Source organism: Lichenostomus cassidix, chromosome 2 (genome assembly GCF_008360975.1).
Source record: "Lichenostomus cassidix isolate B80296 chromosome 2, HeHo_3.0, whole genome shotgun sequence".
NCBI lineage: Eukaryota > Metazoa > Chordata > Aves > Passeriformes > Meliphagidae > Lichenostomus > Lichenostomus cassidix.
The window spans coordinates 129,772,710-129,792,172 of record NC_139482.1 but is presented as its reverse complement, the minus strand read 5'-3'; the positions used below and the strand labels follow the sequence as shown (position 1 = coordinate 129,792,172).

General features: G+C 40.5%; 2 protein-coding genes, 2 long non-coding RNA genes and 1 other non-coding gene across 8 annotated transcripts in view; 4 read left to right on the top strand and 1 right to left on the bottom strand.

Moving 5' to 3' along the window:
- Positions 1 to 41: 41 nt before the first annotated feature.
- On the top strand, positions 42 to 3,943 carry RPL30 (ribosomal protein L30). Its single transcript, XM_085053273.1, has 5 exons — positions 42 to 180; positions 268 to 318; positions 1,224 to 1,369; positions 2,472 to 2,602; positions 3,839 to 3,943. Exons 2-5 carry the CDS (start codon positions 298 to 300, stop codon positions 3,886 to 3,888), a joined length of 348 nt encoding a protein of 115 aa, XP_084909399.1. The 5' UTR covers positions 42 to 180; positions 268 to 297; the 3' UTR covers positions 3,889 to 3,943.
- Positions 3,473 to 3,607, top strand: LOC146442272 (small nucleolar RNA SNORA72). The gene has a single exon (XR_014850496.1). It is a non-coding gene; the product is annotated as a small nucleolar RNA SNORA72 (small nucleolar RNA).
- Positions 3,944 to 5,504: 1,561 nt separating the features above from the next.
- MATN2 (matrilin 2) overlaps positions 5,505 to 19,463 on the bottom strand; it is a 70,216-nt gene continuing 56,257 nt past the window's right edge. For 2 of the 4 annotated variants that reach the window (XM_085053272.1, XM_085053270.1), the window contains 10 exons: positions 19,206 to 19,328; positions 18,879 to 19,001; positions 18,616 to 18,738; positions 18,328 to 18,450; positions 15,972 to 16,385; positions 13,295 to 13,447; positions 9,188 to 9,259; positions 8,546 to 8,644; positions 8,209 to 8,304; positions 5,505 to 5,835 (listed from right to left, as the gene is read on the bottom strand). In XM_085053272.1, coding sequence (XP_084909398.1) covers positions 5,783 to 5,835; positions 8,209 to 8,304; positions 8,546 to 8,644; positions 9,188 to 9,259; positions 13,295 to 13,447; positions 15,972 to 16,385; positions 18,328 to 18,450; positions 18,616 to 18,738; positions 18,879 to 19,001; positions 19,206 to 19,328 — 1,379 coding nt within the window. In that variant the 3' untranslated portion in view covers positions 5,505 to 5,782. The remainder of the gene's footprint in view (positions 5,836 to 8,208; positions 8,305 to 8,545; positions 8,645 to 9,187; positions 9,260 to 13,294; positions 13,448 to 15,971; positions 16,386 to 18,327; positions 18,451 to 18,615; positions 18,739 to 18,878; positions 19,002 to 19,205; positions 19,329 to 19,463) is intronic. The other 2 variants (XM_085053268.1, XM_085053271.1) reach the window with 2 other exon arrangements.
- LOC146442270 (uncharacterized) lies at positions 9,991 to 13,019 on the top strand. The gene is made up of 2 exons (XR_014850210.1): positions 9,991 to 11,686; positions 12,572 to 13,019. It is a non-coding gene; the product is annotated as an uncharacterized LOC146442270 (long non-coding RNA).
- On the top strand, positions 16,343 to 18,334 carry LOC146442269 (uncharacterized). Its single transcript, XR_014850211.1, has 2 exons — positions 16,343 to 16,431; positions 17,379 to 18,334. It is a non-coding gene; the product is annotated as an uncharacterized LOC146442269 (long non-coding RNA).

Sequence of the window (19,463 nt, the reverse complement as noted above, 5' to 3'; positions counted from 1 at the left end):
CTCCCGGCGCTCCCGCCCCGCCAGGCCCCGCCCCCCGCCGTGGCTCGGGCGCTTTGGCAGCCGTGGGGCGGGGCCGGGAGTGTGCTCGCGGCTCTCGCGAGAGCTGCCGCGGGTTTCGCGCGGTGGCTGCTGGGAGCTCGTTCTTTTTTGCGGCCCGGCCATCTTGGCGGCGCGTCTGCGGTGAGCGGGGCCGGGCCGGGGGCGCGGGGGCCGCTGCGGGCGCTGCTGCCGGGTTCTGACCGCTCCCCTCCATCCCCTGTGTTCCAGGTACCGCCCGACCCCGCGCGAGGCAGCAACATGGTGGCCGCAAAGAAGACGGTGAGTGAGAGCGGGGCCGCGCCGGCCGCACGTGGTGGCGCGGGCGTCTGGGCCGCGCCGTGGTGCGGCGGGGGGACCCCGGCGTGACCTGGATTTGGGGCTTGGGGGGCTGGGGAGACCCTGGGCACAGCCCAGTGCGGCCCTCAGAGCTCGGGCCGTGCCTTGCTGACACTGGCCGCACCCCTGGGCCGCCGCCCGGCGGGCTCGGTGTGCTCAGGTCCCTGCTGTACGATTTCCCGGGGTGCTGGCAGAGCCCGTGAGGTGGCTGGAGGAAGGGGGAGGTGATGCCGAGTTCCTGGTGCGGCTGGAGTTCAGCTTTTGCTTTTTCTGCCGTGTTCTGGCCTTTCTCTCGGGGTGGCTATGACAGATCTGAGTTTTTCGTTCAGAGGTGCTGACTTCCTCCGTGCGAATGCGCTTAACCTGATGTCATGAGCATCACGCTCATCTGTTGTAAAGTCAGATCATATTGCACGGAATTGCTTCTTTCCCTGCTGCCCCATGTAACGCTGTCAGTGTGTGTCCTGAGGAGAGACAGACTCTAAACCTGGCTTAGATTTAAAAGGCAGAAGTGGTATTTACTTGGCCTTCGCTAGCTGATCTTAACAAGAGCCTGTCAGATACATGCAGATGTTTTATGTAGATAGCAGCAACAGTGTTTGACTTGTATTTTCCTGTTGTGAGATACGGGGATAAAAAAGAACTTTCTGAACTTGTGAAAACACAGTATCAGCAACACCCTTATCCATGAGCTTTCTTATACTCGGATGACTGACTGGCCTTTCTTATGCTGTGTTTCACGTTGTAGGGAGGTTATAATAAATGCATATATTTGCAATTTCCTAATTTTCTTCTCCATTATTTTGAAAAGTGTGAAGTAACACAATGTTTTTCTACATCTTCTTCAGAAAAAGTCCCTGGAGTCCATCAACTCCAGGCTTCAGCTGGTTATGAAAAGTGGCAAATATGTGCTTGGCTACAAACAGACTCTGAAAATGATTCGTCAAGGCAAAGCCAAGTTGGTCATCCTCGCCAACAACTGTCCTGCTTTGAGGTAAGCAATTGTGTGAGAAGACAATTCTATTACATGTTCTTTGTACAAATGGAGTGTGTGCTTCATGCTAATTGCTCCAGTGACTTAATACAGAAGACTTTGCTGACATGTTCTAGAGTGCTCTGAAATAAAAGTGACAGGTAGTTTGGTGTGTAATGATTTCAAGTCTAGAAATGTTGAAGTGCTTCCTGGTGTTTTTCTAGCTTTCTAATTCAAGGTGTTTGCACTAGAGAAGATACTGGAAGCTTTCCACACTTGATAGTATTTGCTAAGAGTTAATGGAGCCAAATTTCCATGTTTTTCCAAAGTAGCATGTTGGAAAATAATTTTAGAGCTAGGAAAATGGGTGATTTAAAATAGTTGAAGCACACAACATTTACTGGCAAAGTCAGTTATAAATATGGGGTCCTGGCCAGTGAAACTGCTTTTTTGAGAATGAAATCTTTGATTTCATGACATTTTCCTTGTTGGATACCTGGGCCCTTTTTGTTGTCGAGGGATATTGACAGGATCAAGAAAATGTGAATGTCAAACTCAGAAATTAGATATTGAGAAATGGTGGGACTGTTACAGTAGGTAGCAATCCCCAGTATTAGTGGGGTTCCCAAAAGTGCTTGGGAAACAGTATGGACTGCTAGACTCTCCTAGTGGAAGTCAGAAGAGAGGGCAATATAGATGGACTTCTTGTTTTAGATTAAAATAGCAGTTCCTTTCTCATCTAGCAACAGCTGTATCTCTCTGTGCAGCGTCTGGCCACCACTGGGCATCAAAATTAACTGTCTTAGTTTATGCACTTTGGCACAGCTCCTGTGGCCTTTCAGAGGTGTGCAAGTGCTGAAACCTTTCACTGTGTAGCAATGAGCATGTGTAGGAGCAGCCTGAAGGGTTTGTTGTTACAAACCTTCAGCAGACAGCTGGGTAAAGGTTCCTGAGCCACAGCTCTGGGGGGAATTTTGCCTCATAAGGAACAGCTGTGTTTCTCTGTGTGGGAAGGAAAAGTGTCTTAAGGTTTAAGTGTGGTAGGAATTAAAGCTGCTCTCCCTTAATTGCAGTCAGTCAGAATTGTTTGTGGGTACTGTAACACCCAGTTTTTGGATTTCAGGAAATCAGAGATTGAGTACTACGCTATGCTTGCCAAGACTGGTGTCCATCATTATAGTGGGAACAACATTGAATTGGGCACAGCATGTGGAAAATACTACAGAGTGTGCACACTGGCCATCATCGACCCAGGTAATGCCTTCTTACAGTGTAGAGACCAAATGAGGAGCTGTCACTGGTCTCTCCCTTCTGCTGTGAATAGCAGCACTGAGCAGGGGTGATGACACACTTCACTGCCTTTTTCTATCAGATTTAACACAATTATAATTTCCTCTGACCAAGACCCTGTTGTTCTTTTGTGAGTCCTAGGCTCTTACAACCTGGAAGGACTGCTGCTCCTCTTGCACATAGCTCTCTTACTGCCAAACCCTGCAAGCATTTTGTCCACTTTTTGGTCTGTAGGGAGGTTTCAGTATCTGGGAAGCAACTGTATGGGACCTGTTTCTAAACCCATCAGCTAGGACGTGAGCTTGTACAACATGCTGTTTACAACAGCCCTGTTTGACTGTTCTAAATCTAAGACAAAGGATTGTGACTTGTCCTTCCCAAAGTGATATATAGAAAAATAACTAATAGGTGGATATTCATCAAGGGATGAAAATGATACTAAACACTTTATTTTAAAACTCTTAAGTTTGTATGTAATTACTGTGGTTTGGTAGCACTCTTTGTCCTAGAGAGTTGCACAAATTCCTTATATGGACTGCTAAGTAGGTGACTTCCCTCTTCTTTCCAGAATGTTTTTAAAAATAATCAATCCCTTGTTCTGTTTGTTGACCAGAATGCATACCCGTGGGTTCAATGATTTTTGTAATAACTTTAGCCAACTGTTCCCCAAGTGACAATGATTTGAATTTCCTACTTCCACAGAAAACTTCATTAACCTTTAACCTTGCTTTTATTCAAATAGTAGCTGTAAACTTAATTTTTGAAATGTCACTTTCAGGTTTAATTTGGGAGGGAGGGGAGCTGCAAGTAAATCCTAATGGTCTGTAGCTAACAATGCGAATATTCTCGCTGTCCTGATATTTCTGTGATCAGGGGAGGCTAGACATTCGCTATAGTAAAACTATGCATTGTGTCCTCCAGGACTAGATTGTTGTTCTAGTACTGGCTTTGTAAATGCTGGTGACAGGTGCATCATTACTGGAAAATACTGTATTTGGATTAGAAAAACACAGTTACAAGTATTTCTTAACAATCCATCACAATTACTTGCATTTTTCCTAAGCAGTCTGTATGTTGCGTTTAAGTTTTATTTTTCAAGAATCACTGTGGTGTTTTTATGGGTGGGGCCTTTTTCTTATTTTTATTCCTAAAAACATTTTTCTGTGAATCCTCTTGTAACAATACATTTTTGTTTTACAGGTGACTCTGACATCATTAGAAGCATGCCAGAACAAACCAGTGAGAAGTAAATGCTGTAAAGGTGTTATTTCTACAATAAAACTGGTTACAGATCTCTTTTAAAAACATTGGTATTATACCTTTGTTGGTTTTAGGGAACAAACGATATAAATGAAGATTCATTACCACTACTGTGTTTCCTGTTCTGTTAGAAAAAACCTTCACATGGCAAAATTTGCCTTTCTTTCTCTAGGAGTTATGGATCTTGAGAGGTGAGTCAAGAAAGGCTTGATCATGGCAACTGTGGTACTAAATCACATTAGTATGGTACCAATCTGGCCAGGACTTCCTTAGTGTTTTCTTTTGGAGTGTTACAATGCAAACAGAAAGCATAACGTGAGGGACAGTAGCAAATTTGGGATGTTAGTGGGGGATCCTAGAGGGTTTACTTACGTTTAAATAATTCACACTATTTTTACCAAGTGAATCAAGTACTAATGGGCATGATTCCATTTGTCTTTTCCTTCCAAGAGTACTTACCTGTAGAAGGGCAAACAGGATAGAGCTTCCAGATGTGTAATGCATGCTTTCAGTAAGATACCAGTTAACTTCACAAAGCTGTTTCTAAATCAGTAGCCTCTTTTTAGTTTTCTGAGGATGTTAGAGACTGATGAGCTGGTGCTCTCATGTCACAATTAAGTCACAATTGCTGAGAACACCAGTATCTTAAAGATTTGTGCCCATTGTGTGTGAAACCATGACTGTAGGATGTTCCTTATGATTAAGGGTTGTTAATTGAGGTGCCAATGCTTTTCTCACGTGGTAAAAGAAACACCCCATGTTTCTTTTACCCAAATGAAAAGCACAATGTACCTATAACTGCACAATATACCTATAACTGCAGAACACCAGAACCTGCAGAATTCCAAAGTATGCTAAAGCACAAGGTACTTTTCAAAGCTTGCTGTTGTGTATTCATGCACACTCATCAGCTTATCTGAGATCACTTAATCACTTAAGTTCTGCTGCAACTACTTCTGTTAACAAAATGGATGAAGTGTGTTTCCATTTGGAGATAGTCAAGAGGCAAACCACAGTGTGTCAAAGCAAAGGAAGTGCTGGTGTCTTTACCTATACACGAATCTGGACCGTTGCAGCAAGGGAGGGGAGTGAGACTTAAGACACTTCAGTTTGCCAAAATATAAGCAATTTGGTGGTTTTGTTTGTGTTTTAGTTTTTGACAAACAGGTGTGCAGCTAGATGAGTTGGCCAAATAATGTTCAGGATTACTACACTTGCATTCAGGAAAGAGAATCAGTGAATGCTGACTGAAGGATAGGAGGGAAAAGTTGGATAGTCTGGACATGATAAGAAAAAGTACTTGAAACTTAAGGTTGTGATGCCGTGATAATCCAACAGATTTACCACTTCAAGCATTTACTGTCATCACAGTTTAAACACAAATGTGTACATTTGTATTTTTACTTCCTGCTGATTTCAGTAGTTACTCTTGTTTGAAGAATCCAAGTCAAGCCTAATGGCTGTGAGTGGTGTCTCACTACTTCTATGTATACATAGAACTAAATATATATACGCACAGACTCTGCTTAAAATACTAAGAGTGGAGGAGGGGAATACAGAAAAGCAAGTCAAATTCATACCCTAAAAATACTTCAAAACATGGAGGTTTCACTTCAAAAAATAACAGCATTTTATTATTTTGCATAGCTTATTTCAGTTGTTCTGCTTAATTAGAAATTTTTGCTAGTTACTAAATTGTTTATATAAAATTTTCAACATTTCTTATCTGCAATCAATGCAAGACAGAACACATGCAAGGATCCAAAAGACTCTTTCAACTTCAGACACAAACATTTGTTACTTTACTTTGAACCAGTTTAAGAAAATAGCTCTGACAAGTTTGTATGTATAAATATACAGTGTAGCATACACTTTAAATTCTGATCAGTATTTTAGCCTGTTTTCCAAGTCTTCCATTCTCTTCGTCATTTCTTCCAGTAGATAAAAGTTAAGGAAGGAGAGCTACTGACAGGACGCATTAATAGAAAAAGGCAGCTGCCTGATTGCTATGGGTCATAAACATTCTCTTGTTTCTCCTCTTCAACTCCCAGTAGTTCCTCCTACAATACTCCCCTTTATTTTCTTGTTCTGATTTGATCAGCTGAGTTGAGAGAGCTGTATGAAGCCCCATTCCTTAACAGGCATACCTTGACATGGAGTTCAGGTTGCAGCTTATTAAAAAGGGTGGTTGTGAAAATTGATTGCTTTTCTCTATTTTAAAGGGAAGCTAAATACTTACCTAGTTAATGCCGTTAAAAAATGTTTCACTTAATCACATGGAAAACTGCATGTAACAGTCGATTATAAGACTGTGGGGCTCTGAGACCTCAGTAAGAATGTCTGCTACTCTTGATCTGTTTTACCCCTCACTTGTAATAGTGGTTTCCAGACAAATGTGGAATAGAGCACACAAACTCCATGGGATCTAGGGCAGGTTCTGTTTAGAGTAAGAAGCTGTAGCAATGCAAAGTAGTGTACAGCATCCCTTTCCTGATAAGCACTGCCAGCTGGCAGGAATGCTGTCTGCTGCAAGAAGAGGTTGGACCAGTACTGTTTACTTCAGCACCTCTTGAGTGCCATGGAAAGGCTGCAGCCAGGGCAGGCTGAGAGGAAGAGGAGGCCTAGCATCAACAGTACTGAAGGCACTGAGATTTACCTCAGAAGGACCAATTTGCTGCACCCCATTCCTTGCTTGTTTGGCTAGTATCTTGGTTTCAACATTTTAAGGTCTTATGCAAGGGAAGATGCAGAACTGGGCTTACAAATTGCATTTTTGACACATGACTGTTAGGAATTGTTTAGGGCAGTCAAGATGGTTCTTACTCTGTTCAAAGCAGTAGCTGCACAGCGCTCTGAGGAAGCACTTAGCACTGTTCCTATCCTAATTCTTAAGTCTGGTTTAGTGTCAGCAGGTTTTCCATTAGCTTGAGTCCTTGGAGTAAAAATCACAGGGTTGCATGCTCAAATGGTAAAGCAAAAAACCACACGGTTGCTAAGCTCTGTGTTCTTTGATTCTGAGTAAGCTCGGAGTTCCTCATAGCCCAGCTGCAGGATATTAAAGAGGCTGGGGCTTCTCCTGAAGTAGCAAGTATTGGTCTCCTTTCTTGTCAGTATGCAGGATGGAACTCTGCATGTCATGTAACACTTAGGGATATAGGAAATGACCTAGAAATTTTTCTCCAAAGTCATTTGGAGAAGTCCGCTCATAGAAGCATGCGTGTTGATGAGCATATGAAACACCTAGCAATAAGCTTACATGATGGCTTTCTCCTCCTTTATGAAATATGCTTTGCATGGAATAATTTAATCAAGTGATTAGAACATAATTCCTTAAAGTGTCTGCTGAAGGATTCACTTGGGAAGGTGAGAGGCTGGCTGCAGGGAAGGTCTGAACTGGTAGGCAATGTTCCACATCAGGTTACCAGCACCAAGAGCTCTGCTTGCCTCACTCTGGACAGACTTGTTCACAGGTACCTCAGTCTGAAGCTGTTCTTGTCTAGGAAACACAGTTATGAGCTCTTAGTATCACTGCACTCTTCTGTGCAGAGAATAAGTGCTTACTGCTCTTGCACACAGTTATAGAACTCAAATAGAAGATGTGATGTCTTACTGTTTATTTGATTCAGAAGCAGCTTTCATGAAGAAAACAGGAATTTGCTGCATAAGTACTGTGTGATGAGTTGTATTGCCAATTTGCTGCTGTTGTGTCCTGAGATGTGGTGGATGTTACAGGTAGTGTAAAGGCTGCTGCACTAACAGCTCCCTTGAAAAAAAGACTTAACTGGGAGCAGGGGGGCAGCAGCTACTGATCTGCACTTTTGCTAAGTTTTATCTGCATTTCTTTTAGTACAAAATTGACCAAACCTGAGTCCTCTGATTTCACCTGGAGTATGGTTTTAAATGACTCACTGCATCTAGTGCCTCACCAAGCAGTTTAGAAGGGAAACATCTGTATTCTGACTCCTGTAGCCAGTAAATGCTATTTCAGTACCATCTGAAGAAGTAAACCAAAGCAAAGAGTGTTAGTCTTGAATTTGACCAATCCTTTTTTTGCTGTCCCTGAAGGTGTTTACTGTTAGGCGTTATTGAAATGCAAGATCCTTACTAATATTTTGGTCCCCTCTGAAGGAGAAGCAGATTAAAAGTCTTAAAGGCCTTGCTTCTTAGAAACTGTGATGTAGTTTAGATTTTCATTAAAATAAACAGATTTTAGCTGTGAAGGCAGTTTAGACTTGAAGCAAAAAATAATTTCGTTTGTTTTAACCTGCCTTTCTTTTCTTGTGTAAGAAACAGTTACTCTGAAAGGATATATCGCTGGGTGAGTTTTCTTACTTCATTGGTTGCATAGTTCTGGAATGTGACAAGGTTTTCACATTTGCACTGGTCGTTATCTTTTGATGCTTTTGCTGAAAAACAGAAACACTTAAGCATAGGCTAAATGCTGAATAAATTGAATGGGATGGGGAGGAAATGAGGAATTATAAATGCAGAGCAGGTTTAATACAGTTTCCTGTTCTCAAAACAGGTCAACATCCAAAGTAATGTCCTGAGGCAGATTCTGTCAATACTGGAAAACAGTACACAATGTGCAGTCCTGTACATTCAAAGAATAGTCTGGGTTATTCTAAACAAAGGTGTCCTGATTACCTGTTGTTGAGTGACTGTCTTCAAAAAGATACCTGTGGTGTACTGCAAGATGTGGACACTCAATGACATCTGTGATGGCTATTGTGGTTGATTCAGGTCCTGCAGGAAACCCCCCCAAAAGTCTAAAAATCAAACCTACTAAATAACATTGTTTTTTCTACTCACATGCACTGAGTTCTCTTTAATTAGTAAGTAATTTCAGTGATTGCAGTGAGGATCATTCATGGGAAGGACTAGGGATACAAAGATGTGAAGGAACCAAGCTGTTAGGCCATATTTACTGTATACATTACATAAGTTGTGGGTTGCAGAACTGAAAGGGAATTGTGAAGATCCCTGTGAGAAACAGAAGTGACTGAAAGCTGAACATGCTTATAGTGTCAAGCGCAGTGTTGAAATACAAGGTTCCCCATGAAGTGTTTCATTTGGATGGTGTAAGAAGCATGCTGCCATGCTTTTGTTACAGTGCATCTCAGTTTTACCCATTGCAGAAAAGAGGGTGACTTGGAGGGGTGAAGAGGCACATGGGATGAGCCATTTTAGCTGAATAGTGAGGGTTCTCTACACAAGGCAGCACGAAGAGGCAACTCAGCAGTGACTAGGGAGACAGCAAGACAGGGCACTTGAGTTAAAACAGCCAACCTGAAGGCTGTGGACCGGTCTTATGAAGCCTCCCAGATGATGCATCCTGCTGGTGAGGTGAATCTTTCAAGGCTGGTAGACAGAAATTGTCAAAGGAAACGATATCACAAAAGGAAAAATAAAAATGTTCACATTCCCTAGAAATGGAGATGTTTCTTGCCAGTAACTTGGTGTTTGTCTCTCATAACACATGGAGAATGCCTCATACCTGTGCAATTTAGAAGAAGTCCAGGGTTGGTGGAAATTCCAGGACTTGCCCTTCAACTCAGCCTATCAGAGGAACTCTTCCAAAACCAGAAGTGATTATTTAATAATAGTGAAGCAATCTGAAATGACAGCAATCTACTTTGTGTCCTGTAGTGAAAATTCTTTCATGTTTCATTATCATCTATCATCCTTTGGGGTGAAATGAATAACTACCTGGGAGAAAGAAAAAGTTTCTTACTGTCCGTCAGTTTTCTTCTTTATAATGGGAAATACTGATTGGGGAGTTGGGAGTTTTTATGTGAGAAGAATGCAGTAGAGCCTATTTGATACACTATAGTTAGAAGCAAAAATACATGTTTTTAATTCACGAAGCACAGCCTTTAAAATGTAAGGATTTATTTCAGACTCTTCACCTCGATCTTTTTAGTCAAGAGATTGAGAGAAACAGAAACCTGTTTTATTTGAGGTAGAACTCGGGTCGTTGTGTGCCCTGCCCCTTTCTTGCCGCCAGAGGACAGTGTGGAGGCGGCTTCGGTTCTTTACGAATGGATCCTTTTCTGGGGAAACGCGTTCGACTGACTTTGGAGCCCTTAATGGCCCAAATGAGCTAAAGAGCAGGTATTTAACAACTGCACGAGTTGACCGATGGTGCCAGGGGAATGGATGGAGCACCTGGGACTCCCTGCTCTGGAACCCAGAGCTCCTTCGCTGAAAGTGAATACCTGGGGGTAAAAAGGTGACAGGGCAAAAACTGTTCTGATGTGCCATGAAGATGTCGTGGGGAGATAGAAGATGCTTCTGTGACACCCAGGTTTGCTATAGCTATTGGCATCTCTGCTGGTTTAGTCAGTTTTGACAAATGCACAATAATATACAGCTGTGCTAAATTGCACTGGGAAGGGGATGATGCCCTCTTGAGGAGGTTGGAAACACTGAGCATGAGTAGCAGGTAAAAACAGATCAGTGGTTGAATAAGAAGACCAGAGATCAGGCAGCAGAATTACAGTATTTATAGATATAGATATCTTAGTCTGCTTGGGAACCAGCTGCTGGAAGGAAGGAACACAGATTTTGGAGAAGAGTTCAGGACAGAGAGCTGTGGGATGAGATCACAAGGGAATGAAACAAAATGGAAGCAGAGTCTAGCTGAAGAATGATCAAATGGGAACAAGGATGGTGAAGATTTCTGTTGTAGGAGAGATGGAACAGGTAAGATGAATGTTGAGCGTTTGACCCTGGGTAATAACTTGCTTAGGAGTTATTCAGGAGCTGCAAGCTAATGAAGGGGTTGTTTGGGAAGGGCAGAGGAACTGACCTGAAATGTTTGAGCTTTGGACACAGAGCTGGTATGGACATGTAATTAGGGACAGAAAAAAAGATGCACTGGTGGAGGGGTGGCAGAAGGTCTCCTGTTTGGGAAGGGAATTGGGCATTTCAGAAACTCTTCTTCAGGCTTCAGAAACTGGTTGGGCTCCAAGATTTCTGATCTCATTGCCTCTGTGAAGCTGAATAAACACACAAGTAGTGACAGAGGCTGATCACCCTGAATCCCTTGGTGAAGTCAGTACAATCAATAAATTTGTTGGGGAACAATGCTGAAGTTGGATGTTCATTTTCAGTGTTTTGTTTTGTAAAAAAATACAAGTAATTTATTAGGAGGGGCCTGTGACTGTCATCAAAAGCAGTGTCTCAATATTTGCTGAACTGATAATGATCCACAATTTGGAAGGAGAACAGAATGTTAACCAGCCAGCTGCTGAGTACTGTCATCTGATCAGGGCTGGGGTCTTGTGACAAAAATAGTATATGACCAAGTAATTAAAAGCTCCCATAATGCACATGCTCAGAACAGGGGTGAAGCTGTAATCATATTGAGTGCGTATTATGTATGACGTTGCCGGAGCCTCGTTAGTGCTTCCAGTCAGATGAGAAATTAACATTAACCAAGGCATTGAATGGGAACCTTCCGACTGAATTCCTCCTAATAAGAGGCAAGAGAGAAAAATATCCCTCTTTTTTTTCCCTTTACTAGTAGTCATCAAGAATAATTAATAGTAATCAGCAGCTATTCTACAAGGCAGATGCTTTCTTGCAGAATAAAAGGAAAAAGCTTTAGCACAAAAAAAGATTTGGAGGGCTTCTGCTTTAGTTGGAAACATGCAGTGCATCCACAGCTGGGATGAGAGGCTTTGTCAGTGGAGTCCATGAGGTTCACAGGATCTCCCACTGTCCTCACAGGCTGGAGCCTCAGAAGACCTCACCTAAGGACCAAGGCTGGAGTTAAGATAAAAGGTGTTGCTATTGCAGAGGAGTAAAATTAGGCTGTAGAAAACAGAAGGTATATTAAAAAAAACCCCAACTTTTAGCTTGTGTAACAGGTTTGGAGGCAGAATTTCTGGTGGAGTGAGTTGATGAGTAATAGGTAGTCCTGGAGTGCCCAGAAAAACAAAGCTGGGTCAGTCCTCAGTTCACAGGTGTGAGGCATTCATTGCCTGTTGGTGAGAGAGTGGGACAACAGAAGCTGAGGCACCAGTGCTGCCCAGTTACCAGAGGTGTAGACAAAAAACTACCACAAAGGGGCAGGATTTACTTATTTTTTCATATTGTAAATAATGTAGTTAAAAGGGCGGGGGGAATGGTGGTTGCTAACCACTGCTGTGGGTACCTGAAGGATGCATTTCCATCACTAAGCTCTGGGGTTTGCTAATCAGTGAGAATTACTATACTGGGGTTTGCTAATGAGTGAGAATGATTGTACTGACTGCCAGATAGTTTTGGCTTTGGCATCTCTAAAAGCTTTTATGATGACATGCTGTCATCAGAAGATTATCTGCCTAATAAGGTTAATTGAACTGACTTGGTTGTATGTTATCATAGTATTTAGTATTTCCAAAAGATGAAAGTAGGACTTTTTAGGACTGAAAGACAAAGAGTATGCAAGCTAAGAAGCATCCTCAAAGTCGTTTTTACAGATTCTTCCTTGAGATCTGTATAGAGAAATGTCCTGCAGCTAATTTTATACAGTAATATTAAAGCAAAAAAAAAAAGGCAAAACCTGTTTGTATTTAATTCCAAGAAAAACAACCAGATAAAAACTAGTGAAAATCAAATAATCTTGCACAATTCTGTTCCTATGACTAATATAATTCCATGTGTTGTTTCTGAATTTTGCTTCAGGTACCAGTTTGAATGTACAAAAAATACTGAGTCTTGGGAATGTGCAAGTGGGAGAAACATGCTGTCCTCTCTCTGGCTGAACAAATTTCATCCCAGCTCAAATTCCCTCTTCCCCTTGCAAAACTTCATCTGGGAACGTTTATACACAAGCTGTTTGTTCCAGAGTGAAGAAGGGTGCTTTCTGAAACAAACCTTCCACATTTGTGGAACAAAATTCAGGGCTTATGCATAACTGAAATCCAATCTTTGTAGCTGTGAATATATCTTCAATGAACTATTTTCAGTCCTCTATAAATAGATACAACAGCTCTTGATGTTTTATTTTGCTGTGGTTTAGGTTTTTGCTGCTGGTTTTAGGATTTTTTTTTTTAAATTCTCATTAAGGTATTATAAATCCCTGATTATTTTCCCACATTCCTAATGAAATAGATCATGCTTATTTGGTGGAGTGGGGTTCATTGCATGGCTCACTTAACTGTAGACACAGAAAAGAGAAGGAGCAATTGATTCTTCTGGGCATAGAATTGTACATCTTATGCAACCTTTATGAAAATAAAAGGAAGATAATTACTATATATATACACCTAGTGATAGATTAATGGTATATATCCTAGTGATAGATTAATGGTATAAATTCCTCACACATTAAAGGCCAGAAAAATCCAAAAAGCAAAACACCTGTAAGCATTCACTTCTATCTCAAGGAAAATAGAATTTTGTTACCTTCACAGATCTGGGCTCTTAGCTCTTCACTTATGTCCTCCAGAGCTGTGAAATCCTCAGCATAGAAGAGATGTTTATATGATGGCTCAGAAGCAATTTCCAGCAGTTCTTCCTCAATTGCTTTTCCTATTCCAATGGCATAGATGATTATACCTGGATTCAAAAGAAATTGCACATAAGTATTACTTATGCAGTTCTAAGTCTAAGCAGTTGTTTATCCCTGAAAGGAAAATATAAGAGAAAGGGACAGCACAAGAAATGTATATGCAATGTAACTTCAAAATCAGTGAAGAGGCTTAATATGCTTTCATTCCTAGGAGATTTGTAGAAACTCTCTTGTTGCTGTAATTCCACATATAGTTTTTGTGTTTAAGAGATGACACCTGCCTGGCCACTACTGAGAGTAAATGCCTCCAGAAAGACTATTACAAACCATCCAAGAGAGTCACACAGTTCAGCCTCACAACTGCATTGAAAGTCCCTGGTTTGTGTGTGTTTGTAGGTATGTGCAATGCAGCTAATTACTGGGTTGATGGGAAGACCTGTTACGTATTAGCAAATGGGACAGAATCCTGAAAGATGGCAGTAATTTTTCAGAAAAATACTTTAGTGTTTCATTGAAATCCTCAGAACACATTGAGACCAGATTCTTTTTCTTTAAGGGGTACTAACAGGCTGGAAGGCCCACTTAGGAATGGAAAAATAAACAATTTGAGGGGCTAGGAAAGAAAGAGCCTTACAACAGGGATGCACAGGACAAGTATTTCCACAGCAGAGGAGCTAGGGAAAAGGAAAGTGAGGATGTGTAACTCTGAAAGCAGGGAAAGAGGAAGTGCTTCAGAACCCTCTCACCAGACAGATTTTAAACAAGCAATAATTACAAAACATAGAGATCTTGAATTACTTCTTTTTCAGCAGTTATTTTTTTTATGGTCATGAGCATATGATCTGATCAAACATTTCTCTTTATTTCAGTTCTGGCTTAGAAAGTGTCCACAACTAGTACTGATTCTGTGATTCATAGTACAGCTCTGAGCTTCACAGCTCTTTTATATGATTCAAGAGAAGAAGCTGCCTTCTCTTGTTGGTTTTAGATAGAACTTGGGATGATGAAGTTTGATATCTTTATTTAACATGGGTAATAACTGCTGCACACTCAATGAATTGCAACTTTTAACCTTTTTGCTGAAGAATCATGGGCTTGATAATATCACAAAATATGCATTTTCCAAGTTTTTAACTTTTAATGTAAATATCTCCTTACTTTTCTTCATGAATCTGCCTACCATTGCATTTTAGCCAGGAAAGGAAAATATTCACCAGAAGCTGATTCAATTTAATGAATGCACCAGTCATGCTTAAATTTGTTGCTATTTAAAGACTTGGGTATATCAGTGATAAAGTATTCAAGGTCCATTTCCTATAGAGCATCGCTGCATTGGCTATGCTGCAATTACACAGGGGATGGGTTTGGCTTGTAGCATTGCAGTGTCAGTGTAAGCAGAGCTGAGGTTTCATTCAGCAAGTCAGAAAGTTGGCTTGTACTTCCTTCCTTCTTTCCTTTTTCTGTAAATCCTCCATATAGTTTTACACATCTCACTAGTTAGCCTGTAAATGCTTTTTTTTTTGTTTTTTAAAATTATTTTAAAACCCACTTTACTTTCATTGTAATGGCACTCTTGTTAGCACATGCCTTTCTCATACCCTTGGATGTTTTTCTCCTTTCTCCTTGCAGAGAGGTACCAGTCCTGATCAAGGCTCCACTAATCATGTATCAAATTCTGATTGATATGTCAAGTCAGTAAAACAAGCACAGAAAAGAAGATGTGCAGAATCTTATAAAGTCTGGCTATTTTCTCTGTGTTGTGGCCCATCAGCCATGGTTCTTAAAGCAGTTTCTCATAAAATTTAAAAAAAATTGCAAAGAAAAAAGGGATCGTTTATTTTCTTGACCAGTTTTGAAAATTTTCAGTTGACTCTGCTAAACAGATAAAAAATTTCTGATTTGTGGTGCAGGTGTCCTAGAGGATGGACTTCTGCCCAAACATATTAGAAATTAAACATCACCAGTTTTCAGTCGCATTTCAGCATATGGTAAGGCATACAGAAACAGAGAGATAGCACTACAGCTATATTCTTTTAAAAGGAGTAATCTCCCTTCCAGAACACCATTAGCACTGTAAAACTGGTTCAAAATAAAGAATATACACTGTAAATAAAATTATAGCCAATCATTACCACAGTATTTCTCACAAGAATAGATTTCTCTATTTTGAAGAGACAGCTTAGGGTTTCTTTTACTATTTTCTTAAAATTTTTGATGAAGTTCCCAGTGTTCCCAGATCTCTGTATCAAATGTCTTCACTTAGTGGATACATTCAGGGCACTCAGGACATGCCAGGTGGGTGGCACCACTGCCTGTGGTGAGGCACTCCCTATGGGTCCTGCTCTGGGGATGATGCACATGCCTGGCAGCAAAGGCCCTTGTGAACACAAAGATCTGATGCTGTGAACACAAAGATCTGATGTGCATGACAGTGGGCACTGTAGTGGCCAGACTGCTGTAGCAAACACTCTCTTGATTAGCACATACCTTAGCACATCCAAACTGTTACTACATCTTATTTCTAACAATATATGCCTTTTAGAATGAGACACCAAACACATCTCCACTTACCACGTTGCTTTGCTCTAGTAGCCCACTCAGAGACTTCATCCTGGGCTCGTCCATCCGTAAACACAATGGAGATTCGAGGGACATTTGCTGAAAATGGTCGTGCTCCTTCTGTTTCTGTGAAGCTTCTCTCAAACATATGCCTCAGTGCCAGGCCTGTCATGGAACCTCGGCCCATGTATTTCATTTGTGACACAGCTTTCTTCATGTCTTTGGCTGAGCTGAACTGCCTTAATGTAAACTCTGTGCGAACCTCAGAGGAATACTGAAGCAAACCAACTCGAGCAGCTTTGGGTGAAATCTCAAGTGTATCCAAGATTCCCAAGACAAACTGTTTTACAATTTCGAAATTATCCTCTCCAAGACTTTTTGATCCATCAATCACAAACACCAGGTCAATTGGGCCTTCAGTGCATCCTGAGAAACAAGCAGAATGTTCAGATCAAGAGAAAACTCCACAAAAGTGGGAAAGGGATCTAGATACCCTGGCACTGCATAAACTCAAAGATCATCTGAAGTACCCTGTTCCTGGCTCATCCAACTTTGCCAGTGTGTCTGAAGATGTTGTGTACAGTCTGTATCAAAAGCTAGGAGTGTGTCCATAACAGAGAATTTAACAAAAATATAATCACAGTGAATATTTACTGAGACATACTGCTTTGCAGAATACTTCAACTCTTAAAAATGCAGCAACAATTAGCAAGTGTTAAGAATTACTCTTAAGTGGAGAGAACTGTAGAACATATCTAGCACATAGAGACACAGCTGCAATCATTTTCTTCCAGGGATAAGACACTATGCTAACTTTGCATTTGTCAAATTTGTCAGCACTGAGAGATATGGAAGGAAATTATAGAAGCTGCGTTTGTATTGCCGGAGTTACAAAACAGTTTAAAGACTATTTAATTATTCGGAGAATCAGAATTGGCTAGATAAGGGCTTTTTTGCTTGTAGCTATCTAAAAATGTTGTGATTAGAAGACTTATGTATTGCTGCAATTAACCTTTTCTACCCATTAAAGCTGTGAGTTTGTCAGAAGACAGGCAATTTGTAACATTTGTAGTTCCCATACTTTTTGGCAAGTGCACATGCAAAAATCAAAGCAGTTTGTAGGCCCTGGGCATCCATAATGAGGTTAGGGAATTTAGGCACTAGAAAATGTGTTCCAACCTACAGACTGCTTCTGCCAGGTGGGTTTTTTGGTCTGGCTTTTTTTAATTCTGGAAAGGAATTGCCTTCAGCAGGCAGAGATTGGTGTGCTCTGTGCAAAGGCCAGCTGCAGAGATGATCAGCTCTTACTGGATCAATGTAGCTTCCAGGGAGAATTTGCCATACTAAGGAATGTAAGATTCGCTTCTTAGTCTGGACCAAATAAACTTTGACCTCCACTCATCTCTGATCTTTCTACAGGAAGAATGCTGTAAGCACTACACAAAAGAGACTGGTGCAGCAGAAATTACTCTGACTGTAGAAGTTACTGAAGATGCCAAGTACAAATAAGGCATTTTCAGCTTTAAAGCTTGGACTTTTCTTCTTGAAAACTGCTCAAGAATTCCTTTCTGCAGTCATCTGAGAAAAAGACAACTCACATGTACTAAGGTGATGAAAATGTAATGAATGTGAATATCAGAACCACTTCAAAACTACTGCATAAGCCAAGAAAGAGCAGCAGTTCAGCTTGGTGCACGGTGTTACTTAGGATTGAGAACAGCCAGAGCTTGTTACCATTCTTTTGGTATCACAGTCTCCTCAACTAAGTCATCCATTTTTGGCAGAATAAATGTTTTTACTGAGTTCCAGTAGAATTTGTCCTCCAAGTATTAAGAGATGATGAGATAAATGCGTGTCATGTTGGAAGATAAGCAAATAGAATTAACGGTATTTTAAAATACAGTATATAAAGATAAAAGATCCACAGTATAAGAATTTTATTAAAATGCACATTCCTTGATAATAAGATTCCCCTTTGGCTTTTTCCTGATGTTTCTAAAGAATGATTATTGTACTCAACGCTATACCAAAACAACTGTTCCAATTTGATAGATTTTTGCTTACGAGAGCACCAAGTTAATTGTTTGAGACATTTTCTGCCACACACATATGCTCTGGGCTTTCAAATATTATATCATGTTTGAAATGAGAAGTTGTGGCAGTGTTCAAAGCCAAGTTGGATGGGGCTTGAAGACACCTGGTCTAATAAAAGGTGTCCCTACCCACAGCAGGGGGGTGGAACTAGATCATCTTTAATAAGGTTCCTTCCAACCCAGACCATTCTATGATTCTATAATTTTTTTTTAAGTAAGGTCAACTAATTTTAGAAATCAAAGAAACAAATGCTTTCCAAATAAAATATACTTACTTCTGCATGTTTTCTGATCCTCTTTTAGTACGTATCCCTCCTGGCATTTGCAGATATAGGAATCATCATTATTAACACATGCATATTCACAACCATGGTCAACTGATTTGCAGACATCTTTATCTAGGAAAAATTGAAGTATTTATCTGTATTCTATTTAACATTTCATAAATTCAAATACTCCAAACATGATATCTGAGGAACATCTGACAAAGGAGTATAACATCTTTGCTCATTTATGCAGCAGTGCCAGAGAAGAGTGGCTGACAGACATAATGAGTTACTTACTTCGACATGTCTTCCCATCTTGTCGCAGGACAAAGCCCTCATGGCACTGACAGCTGTATGAGTTGTTATTATTAATGCACACATGTTCACAGCCATGGTCAATGGATTTACACAGGTCTTTATCTGAGAATTGTCAAGAGAATCCCCTTATTAGACCATTTTTCAAATACAAAACTGTCATGAACAAGTTTTGAGAGAAATTAAGTCTATTATTTCTTTTAAGACTGAAAAACATATTCCCCATAAAAGTTTCAGCTACTCACTCCTGCATGTTTTCCTGTCTCGCCTCAATATAAATCCCTTGTGACACTGACACATGTATGAATCGCCAGTTGGAACACAGACATGTTCACAACCATGGGTGACTGTTTTGCAGATATTTTTACCTTGGAATAATGAAAATTGTATTTAGCACAGTTTGCTAAGTAAATAACTTTCACAATATATAAAAATTTTGGCAATAATTTTCCATGAAGGAGCTCACTTTCATAAAGCTGATTCTATAATAAAGACACAAATAACACACTTCTGTTGCATAGTGTGTTTCATTAACATATCAGGAAGTACAAAACAAAGATTAAATAACTTACTCCTGCAAGTTTTTCCATCTTCCCTCAGGATGAAGTCTTCATGACACTTGCAGACATAGGAATCATCAGTATTAACACAAATATGTTCACAGCTGTGGTCAACTGAGTTGCAAACATCTTTATCTGAGAAGAGTGGACAGGGTTTGTGAGGTGAGGCTTGTTAGAAAGAGATGGTATCTTTTTTTAACCAGCCCAAATAGTTGGAAACCACAAATGTACACACATGCAAACATACCCACAACACTTGAAAGCCTCAAA